General features: G+C 35.0%; 2 protein-coding genes across 2 annotated transcripts; one reads left to right on the top strand and one right to left on the bottom strand.

Annotated features, from left to right (window-relative positions):
- The first annotated feature begins 3,553 nt into the window (after positions 1–3,553).
- LOC146951919 (pathogenesis-related thaumatin-like protein 3.5) lies at positions 3,554–4,825 on the top strand. Its single transcript, XM_085756557.1, has 2 exons — positions 3,554–3,744; positions 3,835–4,825. The coding sequence occupies exons 1-2, from the start codon at positions 3,687–3,689 to the stop codon at positions 4,524–4,526; spliced, it is 750 nt and encodes a 249-aa protein (XP_085612683.1). The 5' UTR covers positions 3,554–3,686; the 3' UTR covers positions 4,527–4,825.
- A 595-nt stretch (positions 4,826–5,420) lies between these two features.
- LOC146951918 (uncharacterized) lies at positions 5,421–14,447 on the bottom strand. The gene is made up of 17 exons (XM_085756543.1): positions 14,031–14,447; positions 12,793–13,146; positions 12,530–12,670; positions 11,616–11,748; positions 11,404–11,520; positions 11,231–11,304; positions 11,066–11,140; positions 9,889–9,981; positions 9,710–9,770; positions 9,001–9,333; positions 8,619–8,739; positions 8,423–8,522; positions 7,524–7,593; positions 7,284–7,436; positions 7,068–7,163; positions 6,504–6,823; positions 5,421–6,065 (listed from the first exon to the last, which is right to left on the bottom strand). Exons 1-17 carry the CDS (start codon positions 14,124–14,126, stop codon positions 5,820–5,822), a joined length of 2,583 nt encoding a protein of 860 aa, XP_085612669.1. The 5' UTR covers positions 14,127–14,447; the 3' UTR covers positions 5,421–5,819.
- Between the last annotated feature and the right edge of the window lie 588 nt (positions 14,448–15,035).

Below are 15,035 nucleotides of genomic sequence, written 5' to 3'. Positions count from 1 at the left end.
AGGCTATGAGGAATTTCATCTGGAGTGGGAATAGCTCTCAGCCCAAAATATGCACTGTATCTTGGAGGAAGGTGTGCCAACCCAAAGAACATGGTGGTCTTGCAGTGAGGGACCCTGCTATGGTTAACAAAGCATCTCTGATTTTCCTCACTTGGAAGCTTATCACTTCAAAAGAAAAATGGGCCCATATTTGCAGAGAAAGGTTTCTTACTGGTTCAAAACCTAAACAACACTATGTCAATTCTTCTGTTTGGCCAGGACTGAAAACTCACATACAATTTATCTTTGAGCACTCTACATGGTCTGTAGGGAATGGCAGAAGTATAAGTTTTTATACGGATAGATGGCTAGACTACATTATTGCTGACCATTGGCAAATTCCTGACAACATCTTGCCTGTTATTGATTTAAAGGTTTCTGACTTCATAGTGAATGGTTCGTGGTGCCTCCCACCATACATTCATTAGAAAGACCCGGTTTTGGCTGAAAAAATCCAGCGTATCACTCTTCCTGTGGAAGACATTCCTGACATGATGCAGTGGCATATGGCCACAGATGGAGCATTAACCAACAAAATTGCTTTTTCTTGTCTAGTTGGGCAAGGGCAAAGAGTTAATTGGGCTTATTTACTCTGGAACTCATACATTCCTCCCACCAGGGCCTTTATCACTTGGAGACTGATTCACAATAGACTCCCTACTGATGAGAACCTTCAGAAAAGAGGGTGTATTATTGTGTCCATATGTTGCTTCTGCCAGCAACATGCAGAAACTTCTCAGCACATATTCTTTGAATGCAGGGTTACTTCTAGATTGTGGGAGTGGCTATGCAAGGGTTCTGACATGATCTTAGATTGCTCCAGCTGTATCACTCTCCTTTTGGGACCTGTCGGCAGAGGTAGTCAGCTGGCCCAACATGGTTTAAACTCAGCAATCATTCACACTATATGGCTCATATGGACTGAAAGGAATCAAAGGTGCTTTCATGATAAGAAAAAGACCATGCCTTCTCTGTTCAATTGTATGTTGTCTGAAGTTAGACTCAGTTATCAATTGGTGCTGGCTAAAGGAAACTTTACCATGCATGATTACAAAATCTCTAGGCTATTCAACATTCCTCTTCAGACAAAAAGAGTTGATATAAGACAGAAAGTCCACTAGTATCCACCCCCCTAATGTGGTTAAAATCAATTGTGATGGCTCCTCTATAGGGGTTTCTCCTTGTGGTGCTATTGGAATAGTCTTTAGAGACTCCAGGGCCAAATTTTTGGGCGCTATAGCCAGCAATATAGGGCATGCTTCAGCTATAAAGGCAGAATTCTCTGCTTGTATGATGGCCATTGAGAAGGCTATGGAACTGCGTTTATCTCATATATGCATCGAAACTGACTCCATCCAAGTTGCTAATGCCTTCAATAAAGACTTCGCGGTACCTTGGCAAATGCGAGCTAGATGGTTTAACTGCATGTTTTTCTGCAAGAGTATTACTTGTACCTGTGAGCATGTGTTTAGAGAAGGTAATTTTGTTGTTGACGCTCTAGCCAAGAATGGCCAAGGTTTGGCCATGTTCTCTTCTCAATGGTGGCCCTTCCCACCTATGTTTTTGCTCCCTCTCCTTGATAGAGATAGATTAGGTTTATCTTTCTCAAGGTTGTCTTAGTTTTTGCTTGGTTTTGCTTTTGTACCTTTTTTGACTCTCTGATGTAATTGGTTCAGGCCATCTCCTGGTTCATATTGGATTTTTTTAGCTTAATAAAAAAAAACTAAAAAGAATAAAAAAAAACTTTTTCTTAGAGGTATTAAAAAAATTAAAAATTAATTGTTGATTTCTTAAATAGTCAATAATTAATTATGAACAATTGTTCAATACTTAATTATTTTTTGCTTATATCATATTTTTTTTTCTTTGGTTTGAAAGTTATAACTTTTAAAAATGAATTATTGATTTTTTTAAAAACTTGATATTCGATCCAATGGTCAGCTTTATGATTGAATTTATCTTTTTGATATGGTAGTAAGAATAATTAAAGTGTTATGTCATTGTTAAGCTTATCTGATGTAAGCAAGATGGGTCCATAGCTCAGTGATATGGCATTTGACACTAGATTAAGTAGATTAAGAGGTGGTCATCGGTTCGAATCTGGCTGAGCCCTATCATAAATCTATTTTACATGGTGTTTGTTTTTTATTTTGAATTATTTCTACAAACAATATGTAAAACCAAAGTGTAGGTCTCATGTTAATAATCATAGAATACAAAGTACTACCTCTATCGGACATCTCTCTCCTGTCAAACCCTAGTCATCACATTTCTTCTTCTTCTTCTTGATGGCCTGAAATCACCCATCTCAATTGTTTTTCTTTCTCTTAGTTAAAAGAGTGATCTTCAGATATTTTCAGCCTTCTTTTGTATGTTTTTGTGAATTCTTCGTCTTAACACGTCGTTGTTTGTTTTGGTATTTTTTTATTTCCCGTCTTGGTGCAGTGTTTATTTGGTTGAGGTTAAAATATTAGGTATGATCAAGTTTTGATCTAATTAATGACTTTGACATCGTCATCGATATAGATCCAGATGTCGAGTATTTCAAACATTTGAATATAATAATAGTCTTTGATATGTACTTTGTGAGTTTGTTCATAAACTCGTTATTTTTTTAGCGCAACATGGAATTTATACTATAACGATATACTCGATCATCTTGAATAAATTAATATCGTTTATTTTTATAAGAAAGAAAGTATTACATCCATCCTTGAAAAAAGTTATTAACATAGATGTGGTATTTTTTTAATAACAAATGTTAATTGTTATGTTAGTTTTCTTCTTAAGAGAAAGTGAACCTTCTTTTAATTGCTCAAATCCTTTAATTCTTTGAGCAATGATAGGTTGACTATCCCATGTGACATACACTCATTGTACATCCAAACATAAAAGTTACATGTGGCGACGTGACCCCCACACACTAACCAATTTTGTCTCTCACTCTCTCTTCTCCCTAGTGCCACATGAGGGTGTACAAGGATGATACAAAAAAAAGGGTGTCAACTTATAATTAATCTCATTCTTTAGTTCAAACACTTGAGTCTACCTAATCACTATAAGATGTATAATTAAGCACAATAGAAAAACACACTACGATTACGGTAGTGTCCGTCTTTCCACTCTATTGTTTATATAAATTAAATATTAAACATTTTTTAATCTGTTGAAGAAGAAAAACCATACGTTTATTAGTTTATTTTTTTTGACAAGACGTTTATAAGTTTAATTTATAATTAAAGTATATCACTAAAATTACATTCGAGAATATAAATCATCAATATAAATACGTTACATGTCCAAACAAGGCAAGCAAAAACATAGTCCAAACAAGGCAAGCAAAAAAAATAAAATCCAAACAAGGCATGCAATCGTGATGGATACAACGATTCGTTGTGATTGACACGTCCCATAGAAAGATGACCCACATTCTTAAATTTCTCACATAAAGATTGGTCACATTTATTTAACCATTCTTGCTACTATAAATTCAGTTCCATGTAGCCCTATTTTTTCACCCCTCAACTATCATATTCATATCCCACAAAAAAAATATAAAAAAAAAACTTTCATATTCCAGTCTTTCTTTCTTTCATCCCCAACTTCCCAACCGTCGTTCTTTCCTTTCTACTTATCTCAAGAGAATCATGGCCTTGAATCCAAATCCGAAAACCTTTCTTCTCTTCAACATGTTCCTCTTATTAGGTAAACAACATTTACCTAGTCTTTTTAAAAATCATTTTAATTTTTTTATTTTTATAATTAATAGCTTATGCATGAATATATTTTTTGCAGGCAATTTAGCATCTGCTACGGTGTTTACCATACACAACCAATGCAGTTACACCATTTGGCCGGGAACTCTTTCAGGCAACGGGGCTGCAATTCTCGGTCAAGGTGGTTTTTTGCTAGCCCCCGGTACATCAGTTAGTTTGACTGCACCATCGGGTTGGTCAGGACGCTTCTGGGCTCGGACTGGTTGCGAATTTGACGGTGCAGGCAATGGTAAATGTGTCACAGGAGATTGTTCCGGTGGACTAAACTGTATCGGAGGAGGTACCCCACCGGTAACATTGGCAGAATTCACTATTGGATCAGCCGGTAATGGTGGCAAGGACTTCTACGATGTGAGCTTGGTCGACGGTTACAATGTAGGCATGGGTGTACGGGCTAGAGGAGGCACCGGTGATTGTCAATATGCGGGGTGTGTTGCGGACTTGAATGGTGGATGTCCGGCAGAGCTTAGGGTGAACAGTGCAGGTTCGGTGGTGGCGTGTAAGAGCGCGTGTTTGGCGTTCAATACGGAGGAGTTTTGTTGCACCGGCCAACATGCCACGCCACAAACATGTTCGACCACACATTATTCCGAGATATTTAAGAAAGCTTGCCCAACTGCTTACAGTTATGCTTATGATGATGCTTCAAGCACTTGCACGTGTTCTGGTTCCGATTACCATATCACGTTTTGCCCCAATGGATCATCATGATCATAGTCGTTAGTTAATGTGTCATATTTTATTCGATGAAAGATGCCACAAATTTGCTACAAGATCATCACTTCATTGGTGATTTTGGAATTAGGGAGCGTATAATCTATATCTTATGTTGTTTGCTTTACTTTAGTTTTCCTCTCTTGTTTTACTTTTTTATTGACTAGTTGTAATTGAAAAATAAAGGAAGTTTCTTATAGACACATTAGTTGTTAGTGAATCATTGGTTACATCAAACTCTTTCAACCTTCCTCAGGAGACCAGTAAAAATAATACAACATGCAGGTTCAGTACTAGGTTGTAGCTCTTTTGTTCAGCACAATCGTCTTTTTTTATATTATTATTATATTATTCATGAACATTGGCTCTTTTTATGTTCTATGTTAATGTATACAAGACTTACAAGTGCAATAGAATCCATAAAGACCATAACCATAGCATAATCATCTTTGCATGGCATTCATAAAATCAAACATCATGAGACAACATGTGAAGATGTAACAATATATGCTGATCCAATTTTAAACTTAATGAATGCCCTTATTGAATAAATGATCTTTCCTCCCAGCAGATACTGTGGTAGTTTGTGTATCAAATAACTCTAAGGGTGGTGTTGTACTCACAAATAAAGTTCTATATGAAGATCTACTAAAACCAAATTATTCATCATCCTTCTCAATTCCATTTTATTTTATGATATTTTTCTTAATTTTTTTTGTTACCTGTTTATTCATTCATTGATTTATGTAGAGAAGAAATTTTCTGTTAAATTGGTTCAAAGTGATTGGTAAGTTGGTAAGTTTGTAACCTTGAACCAACAGTTCATCATAATAGTGAGGAAAACACCAGATCAAATCATAAACAAAATCACAACAAATTAAAACCATGAACTAACGAAAAATAAAAAAGACATCAATATATACAGCAAGAATAATGAAGCATAGCATAGATAGAACAAAAAAAAAAAAGGAATGAAGCATAGAAATGTTTCTTTCCTCTATGATGGCCTTCGGCCAAAGCTCTAACATGTCATCTTCCTCCATTCTTTCATTTTTTCTTCCTTCACCTCATCTACCAACCACTTCCAAATACTCCTACTTTTCTATACAAAAGGCTCTCTTTGAAAGGGAAAAATGTAGCCTCCTCATCTCACTTTTTTGCTACCAATTTTGGATGTGTAAGCAATCCCTAAACCTATGATTGATGTATGCCGCTATTTTTCCCTATAATAACACTCTGAAAGTTACAACCCAACCCCTCCTACCCCAAAAAGAGAAAATATAATTGAAGTTAAAGCTGCCTGCTTCTAACTAATATTTCATTTGAGTAACTATTTCTCAAAGAAAAACTGCTTCTAAATCGATTAAACCATGACGATTGCTTCTCACCAAAACCGGTACACCGACCCTCCCCCTTGCTGCTGAAAATGGTTTGGTCACTGCAGTCCAGTGAAGCTCCACACGCTAGATTATACGACTGACATGCAGAATGACATACTCGTAGTCTGTTGTCTCCGTCACACTTCTGGATTGAGATCTGGAAATTAAGTACCAAGCACTTCAGACAAATAGTCAACATTACCACTTATGCTAAAGAAAGAAAAAAAAAACTGACGACAGGTGTGCGCAATTTCAACAAATTAGGGGAAAGTGTTCATTGGTGTGTTGTGAACTTGGAAAATTGTAATTTCTCCTTCAAAAAGATAATTGTAGTTTTATATTTCGAGCATCCTCAAGTAGTAGTGACAGAATCAGTAATAGCATCTTGAGAAGTCGGGATTTTCTCATGGGTAATGGAACAATCATGTAATATATTATCTTAAAACCAACTAAATTTGATTTGTACTGTTGTTTTATCAGATTAGAAGGTCAATGCAACGAATAGAAATTTCAAGTCGAGTTTGAATAAAAATAAATATAATAAAGGAAAAAGAAAAATCTAAAAAATAAATTTGACATGGAAAGAAATGTTTACCCAGCAAGCAAGCCGTTTAGCTGCCTCTTCACATAAGGTGTTGCCAAATATATTGAAAAATTTCCTAGCGCCACCAGGGAACAATCGGTGGTAGTTGGGCATGACAACCACTTCTTCTAGCTTAAGCAGCATGCTATGTTCTCTCGGTGCACAATGCTGCCCAGAAACATCATTCCCTAGCACATTTTTGCAAACTGAAAGAGTTGAGAGGAGAGTGGAGCTGTTCTGGCAAGTGTATTTCCCATAGTCAGAACAGCGGAATTTGCAAATTCCATTATCACAAACCCCACCATGAAGGCCGCATTGCTCATCACAAACAGCTGCGTGTGATATCAGAACAAACCAATAAATTATGATCAGGACAGTTGTTATTTTTAACTACAGGATATTTTAAAAGTATAATGCAAAGGTAAGAAACTAATGACTCCCTCCCACCAGAAACCCACAAAGAAGGTAAAAACACAGAATAATGGGGCAAAGATCGGGACCGATAAACGGACCCATCTATATAGATTACATTGAAATAGTATTTTAAGGAATACATAGTCTAGAATAAAACTTTACCAGTGGAACAGTCAATGCCAGTGTAACCAGCTTTACATTCACATATTCCATTGTTGAGACATAAGCCATTGCCAGTGCAATTGCTGGGGCAGGAACCTGGAATAAGTTAAGAGAACACGCACTGATTAAGGCAAAACTGAAAATAATAATCTGATGGAAAACTGAAGCAAAAGGAACTCTGAAATTAAAATATAAGTTTGGAATATGAAGACTCACGTCTACTGCAATCATGACCATGAAATCCAAGAAAGCAGTGGCACCTTCCATCAACACAATCTCCATTGAAATTACATGCTCTGGGACATCTCCCTGAGTCAACTACCATGCCTGTGTTACAAAGCTCATGATATGCAGGGCAGATTAATTCACCTATTGAAATCATAAAGAAAAGTAAGATTTCCATTAATTGGGAATTTAACTTCACTGGGAAGAGAAACAAAATAACATTATAATAACCATGAAATCCCGGGAACTGGATGGATCCGCCAGCTTGAGGACACATTCTCCACATACCATCCACGGCAACCTGTATGTAGCACAGAGCTTCATTCAGCAACTACCATGATGGAGGGAAAAACAAGACGCGTAATAAACTATTCAAATACAAGCTAAAGAAGTATAAAATTTAATTTTGTGTCCTATATATTTCTTAAACAATTAGCTCGTGTAGGGAGAGGTTGACAAGGGACACTTGTTATGCCTTTAAAAAATCCTAAGGTTGTGTAATAAAGTATAATTTAGAAATTTTATGTATAGAAGTTATTTTTGTTTGATTACAGTTATAAAATGGATTTTTGTTTTAGAGAGACAAGAGACAATTTTACAACTCTTTAAGAGGCAACATAAAATAGTTATTCAAAATAATTAGAAATTTATGTTTTCACAGATTGCGTTTTTTTTCTTTTCAAAAACATAAACATACACACTATAAATATTCAAAAGTGATTTAAAAAAACTTAAACAAATGCTCTATAAACTTATTTCCTGCTTAGTTTCAATTTAGTTCAATTTCAATTCCTTAGTGTCAATAGAAATTATTGTTCCATGAGACTGTCATTCAATCACAATCTTTGAGATAGAATTGTGTCATGCTCCATGCCATCCAAAAAAAGTATTGCCAGTCAAAAAGATGACTTTCGCAATAAGAGGACCAGAGTATTATCAAGCAAAGAGACAGATTTATTTTGTGCACACGTACGTAACTTACAATTAAAGAAATAAACAAAAGTCGCTCTAGAAATTCAAATCATCAAATTCGAAAAAAGGCAACCTAGTGTTGCAAGAATAAAATGATATAAAGCATTTTGGAAACAGAAACATTTCTCTTATATTGGCACTCTAAATCTAAGCTATACCTCTAAAGTGTTGTTGATACACCTGTGCTGATAACAACCATTTCCTTGGGTCGTAAAACCTCGTACAAATCCTGTGCGCACTAATGATGAGGCCATACACCTGCAGTGAATGGGGATAGTTCACAATTCTGCACCTTGGCATTTTATATAAAAACATAACACAGAATAGATTATAAGTAGGAAGTGACAGACTGACCTAGAGTTGCTTCCTCGGACTTCACCTAGCATTGTATCAGGTGCACTGTTGGTGTCTGTACATATACCATCAGTGTATGCAACTAAATAAGTGCAATAATCAGCGAATAAAGATGGTCCTCCTGAAACAACCAGCAAAAGGTGAGATTCAATACAACCAGCCCGTCATAAAGCATCAAGAACCATTTACAAAAACCATCAACAAGAAGAAAAATTAATTGCCTGTGGTAAGTCAATAATATAAGCAGTTACAAACAAACCATAATACAACAGCTTAGAAACTGCAATTACTTGACAGTCAATCATAATTATTACAAAGAATCTAGTCAAAGCAACATTAGCATTGCCTTAAATCTGGGAAAGGAAGACATCAAAGTACGTACCTTTATTAGCTTGTGGAAAATATTGAGCCCACCGAGGAAGGTCTCTGCTATAGGTTTGAATGGGACAGTAACCCTGTGCTTCTCTGTTATACGTACAGCCTGAAAACTCTTTTGTGTTGCAATGATAGGCTCCCTTCCAGAGATTGCAAGGGGAGGTAACAAACTCAATACCCTGGTTGCGTCCCCAATCAAGACGGTCTGCCATGCTATAATTGGCTTTGTACCATCCGCTATCCTCTAAGAGAGCTAGTGTCATTTTTGAAACTACGGATCTTGTATCCACTGAACCAGTCATGATCTCATTCATCAGAAGCCTTTTTTCCCAATGAGAGCCTATTAAGCCAATTAACAAACTTAGTTGATCATTTATGTTGGTTGGTAGTAAAAGTATGTGATTATTTATTTCATTATCCCATTTTGCTTATAATATATAACTTTTAAACAATCAAACTAACATAGCGCATACTTTATAAACATCATACTGCAACAGTCAGGATTCATTAGTCTAGGTACAAGTATGGGTTGGACCTAAGCACTATGATATTATCACTACAAACAAACAAAAAAAGTGGGGACGGCGGTTTTGCTAAAAGAACTCCATGAGCTTTGTGTGCTAAAATTGTAAATAGAGAAAGGGGCATTAAAAACAGAGAGGGGGAGGGGTAGGCATTTATTTATATCAAGAAAGAAAAGTTATGAAATTAAAAACCTGATGTGCCACTCTCGCCGCCATCTTCCAGCTCTAAACCAGTAAAATTTCCTGAGAACGCCTGCAATAAATCACTCATCAATAATTCTTTGAATTGAAGCTTTTCACTAAGGACACTGCAAATATGTAAATTAAAAAACTGATAATGAAATCATACAAAAATGTTCTCGAGGAAATACCGCATAATGATGCCGCGAATGCATGACAACACGTGGTAGCACCACACGTGTTACTGCTCGCCCAATCTTTTCATCCATAACTTGTTCAGTAACCTGCAAAAACAAGAAATGATGAGCTTCCTAAATGCGAGCACACAGATGCCTGATACGAATAAGAGTGGTTAAAAACAAGCAGAATAGTTATACAAATAGGACAAGATATAACACAAATGTGTCACTCAGTTAAATGCCTGGAATTTTGCAATATTCTCCTAATTCCTAAATGTCCTGCATTATCCCTATTCCTCAATACACAAGTCAAAGACATTTTAGCCAAACACCATTCACCAGAATCATCATATGTATCTCCACAAATACATACAGGAATTGTTCTCAACTTTAATGTATTTCAAACTTTATGTCTAAGTGACCTATAAAGCTAACTAAAATAATGAGAACAACAAACAAAAAGCTCTTACATCTTGATAGGAGGAATTAGTCATGCTTTAGTAAGTTAAAGGGTTAATTATGTTTCTAGTCCCTATAAAATAGCGACCTTGTAAGTTTAGTCCCTACTTAATTTTAATAGCATTTTTAGTCCCTATAAAAAAAAATTTACTTATAATTTTAGTCCCTGCTAAAACAAAGTTTGATTAATTATCCTTAAACTCCTAAATTTTTGAACGATTTTTTTGAGACAAGATTAGAACACTATGAAAGGTTCGTTTACTAAAATTTAGAATTTTCTGACATGAAATGAATTAAATATGAATTTTTTAAAACGACAAAAGTTAAAGATAAAAAGTAATAAAATCTGGATGTAGAAATCAAATTTTGCGATAATTTTTTGCGGACGAACTTTTAGTAATGTTCTAAACATGTCTGCAAAAAATTGTTCAAAAATTTAAGAGTTTAAGCATAAATTAAACAAATTTGAATTGAGTAGGGACTAATACTCAATGCAGAAAAACAAAATTAGGGACTAAAAATGCTATTAAAATTAAGTAGGGACTAAACTTACAAGGTCGCTATTTTATAGGGACTAGAAACATAATTAACCCTAAGTTAAAATCCTAAACATGGAACAAAGTATTCTTAAAAAAAAAAAAAAAAAAAACTATTTATGATGTTATTTAAGTAGAATATATTTTTCCATTGTGAAAAAAAGGGATCTCACAACAGGAAGGATAAACTTTACCTTATTGCGAAGTCTTTTCCTTTCATCTCTAAAATGAGTGAAGGCATGAGGATCAAAACCAAGAACATGGATAACCTGAAAAGGATTACATACCATGAACAACGCCACAAAATAACCACCTATGTTTCCAATCTTGATTCCCCTATAGACATAAACAAATCTAACCTCGTGTTTCAGAGTAGCTGAAAGCGAAGCCTCTTCTTCAGCTGTCAAGTGACGAGGAGCGACATTAACATGTCCTTCACAGAAAATAAATAATTAAACTACTTAAGTATTCCAAATGCTAGATAAAGAGAAACATTTAAAACAGCACATCTATATTTTATAGGATAACCTACCAGCTATAGCACGTCCCCATTGATCTCGTTCACATGCCACTGCCCAAGCAAGTGTGGTCCAAATTGCAGCAGGTCTTGTAGTAACCAAAAGAACTAAGTCGGCATCAGAGACTCCCTCTGAAGAAGTGATGAACAAATCAGTTACAACTCTGAGCATTAGTTTTGTTAAGAACAAAATTGTCTACAAAAGGAATGCAATAAATGAATCATGCCTTCAACATATTCGCGAGGAATCTGCACACCACCATCTTGTCCACATGCAGAATATCCACTCAATCGCAAGTTCCCATTGACAGGCTCAACAGCCAATGCTCTCCTAAACCATTCAGCTGTCTGACCTAATGCCTGCATTAAGTTTCTACCATTAGTAAATATCTCTATTCCACCTTTAGGCAAATAGAAGTACTGTAACTATTATCAGTATAGCATTAAAACGCCAAACTTCATTAGGATAAAATCTGTTGTCAATGCGGAAATGCGGCGCGGCGCGGTCAACTCAATAATTGGCGCGGTGCGGGAGCGGGGTGCGTAGCGGGCGCTATTTCGGTGGTGTGGTCACTAATAAATTTAATACTAGATACCAAACTATTCAAAAATAAATACTAAAATACCTTAAACATTACTCAAAATTTCATGAAGTGTTCATATTATGAAATAAAAGGGATAGCAAAATCGAAAATGGCTAATACCAATTATATACAACTAGTACAAGTTGTTTTTTTTACTATTTATAGGTTCGCTTTGGCCGCTTTACACTTTTGACACACGCCGACGTGGCCTGGTGCGGTGGTCCTGATTTTTCCGCTATAGCTGTCGGCGCGGCCGCTATTGACAACAGAGATAAATTATTGACCAAATCAAGTGGAGCCTTGATGCAATAGTTGTAATTGTCTCCACAGATTTGAAGTTTATGTATGAGTCATGAAACCAACAAGATAAGCCACCTACTATAGACCCGCATTACATAGTGGTCCAAGCCTTCCAATGGACTCATCATATAGACAGATCGTTATAGCAACACTAGTCCAGTTTATATTATTGACCTAATGAAACAATTATAGCAACACTAGTCTAGTTTATATTATTGACATAATGAAACAAATCAAAATTAAATAAACAAATTTACCTTACGAAGGCGATGTTTTTTATCCTCTCCTGGTATATCTTCAGAAGTGCAGTTATACCAACAATCACCAAGGATTGGAGGATTAGCAAGAGGGTTACAATAAGGCAAACCAGGAAGAGAAGTAATCGGAGGGTCCCCAAGCTGTTCGCGCAAGATAAGATTGATGATTAATTATAGTACATACATATGAGAGAGAATACCAATGTTAAGGTTAAACATATAAACTCTAGATTATTATTTTTCTATTCATACTAAACACTCGCCTTAACCATGTCACCAACATTTTGACAATCCCTGTCAGGAGAGAGACCAACAGCATCATAACTTAGATATATCCTAATAGGTTTCTTTTCATCCTTTGAGGGCTTTGATGATGTTGAAACACCAAGTAACGCCCTAGCTTTATGCTGAAGCGGCTTCGATCTACCAGGCTCATAAACTTGTGGGGTAACCGAATACACCTGGCGACCAGGTCGCTTTCTCTGTTCAAGTATCTGATCATGTATGCAAGAGTGTGAGGCAACTTTCTCAACCCTCCCTTCCAATCCACCCGACTGAAATCTTCGTTCTTCCACCTTCGCATTGTAGGCTTCCAACCATGCCAATATCAATACAGTCTGAAATAAGGTTTTTAACAGTAGAGATCCAACATTAGAAACCATATTGTCTACCTATACTGTCACAAGCAATAAGTAATGTACTATCATTTATATAAATATAAAAATTAAACCAAGCTTCTAAAATTTTGCCTTTGATTAATGAGTATCAAAATAGCAAATTTTTATAAGAAGCTATGAAATCTTTAATCATTATCATTATAATTAATTATACTTAATATCTTCCTATTTTTTAGCTCATGAATGAGCCTTCAGCCAAATCATTAAACATTCTAAAACAATTGGGGTCCAAATTAAATGACTTTTAGGCGGGAAAATCACGATGATTTATATTACGCTTTCTCATCTTATCTTATTTATTATAAAACACGCAAAATTACATTTTTTGGTGGTGTCCGAACCCCAGACCTTGCATATATTATGCATTGTCCTTACCAACTGAGCTAAACTCACGGGGACACACGCAAAATTACATTGAAGTTATTGAATTCCATTCCAATCTTCACAAAGAGGTAAAAGAAATATAAGATTGCATTCGTCAAAGAGGTGTCAGCTTAGTGGTTAGAGTTTAATTTTGAGACCGAGTTCGAGTCTCTGTAATTTGGTCATTAGTGTCACTCTATTATTAATAAAATTTCCCCTTCAGAAATTTAAAAATAAATAAATACACAAGATTGCATTCAAAAATAGAATGTTAATTAATAATAATAATAATAATTTTAGAATCTTCAGCTAAAAATTACTAAACAAGCAATAATTCAGCAAATTACGCACAAAAAAAATTAATAATCCATAAAAGCTAGAACAACGTTGATTAAACAAAAAACAAAGTAAGAAAAAAGTTATATAAAAAAAAGTGTTGAAGTAGCAGAGTTTGTTTATACCTGGAAAACGACGATGACGAGTGAAAGGTTGAAACGAAGAACGAAGTCCATTGGAATGGCGAAGACTGAGAGATATATAAACGGCAGTGGTTCCATCAAACCGCCGGCGAGTTTTTCGCCGGCGACGGGAACCGATGCATTTGGTGAAGCTTTTGATTGTAACAAACTAACTAACGGTAATAACAGTTAAGTTGGGAATTTGAAAGAATGAAGAATGTTTCAAGAAGAAGAAGAAGGAGAAGAATAAAGAAGTTTGGTTAATGGTTTAATTAAAGAATGATTAAGATTAAAGAAAGAGGTTAAAATTGGCGCGTCGACGTTGTTGGAAATAGTTGAAAGGTTGATTAATAGTACTAATCTCTTTTTTTCTCTGTGTAATTAAACTTAAACTGAATGAGGGAAAAATAAGATAGTGACATCCAGAGAAGAGATGAAGGTCGGAAATTTATATTATTGGGTTCGGTACAGAGTGGTTGGAATTCGATTTTGCTATTACACTACTATACTTTTTATTTTATTTTTTTGTAAAATACTAGTATATGGTTTCTTTTTCTGTATAATAATAAAGTTTAATATATATGGTCTTAAAAAAAAAGTTTAAAATATATGGTCTTCAAAAAAATAATTTAAAATATATGGTTTCTTTTTCTGTTTAATAAATTTTTTAAACTAGATATTATTGGAAAATAACTAAGTATGTTCCTTTTTTTAAAATATAATGTCTTTATGAGTATAAAAAAAAAACGCTTTTGTTATATACATACATCTAACTAAATCATACTATCATGTAAATATTTTAGGAAACTGATTTTGAGAGTGACAATATGATGTGATTTTCAGCATGTGTAAAACATTACACCATCGTTGGATAAAAATTAATCTTTTCTTCAAATTATTAAATATGAGAGTTTAATGAACTAAAACCATAAAATGTTAATAAATGTCATTAAGAATATTGAAATTAAATATAAAAGTATGTGAACAAATTAATAAGGGCCCCTGTTA

The sequence above is a fragment of the Medicago sativa genome, chromosome 1, assembly GCF_051527215.1.
Source record: "Medicago sativa cultivar Bolivia chromosome 1, Bolivia_mono, whole genome shotgun sequence".
NCBI lineage: Eukaryota > Viridiplantae > Streptophyta > Magnoliopsida > Fabales > Fabaceae > Medicago > Medicago sativa.
This window is presented reverse-complemented; position numbering and strand designations above follow the sequence as displayed.

Bases quoted from the DNA above. Each gene is read 5' to 3' on its own strand.
- LOC146951918 (XM_085756543.1), bottom strand. From the start codon at position 14,126: ATGGAACCACTGCCGTTTATATATCTCTCAGTCTTCGCCATTCCAATG. The intron at 12,671-12,792 runs GCGAGTGTTTAG...TTGCGCGAACAG, and splicing joins ATGTTGGTGACATGGTTAAG to CTTGGGGACCCTCCGATTAC. The intron at 11,521-11,615 runs GCATGATTCATT...TCACTTCTTCAG, and splicing joins TCCTCGCGAATATGTTGAAG to AGGGAGTCTCTGATGCCGAC.
- LOC146951919 (XM_085756557.1), top strand. From the start codon at position 3,687: ATGGCCTTGAATCCAAATCCGAAAACCTTTCTTCTCTTCAACATGTTC. The intron at 3,745-3,834 runs GTAAACAACATT...TATTTTTTGCAG, and splicing joins CAACATGTTCCTCTTATTAG to GCAATTTAGCATCTGCTACG.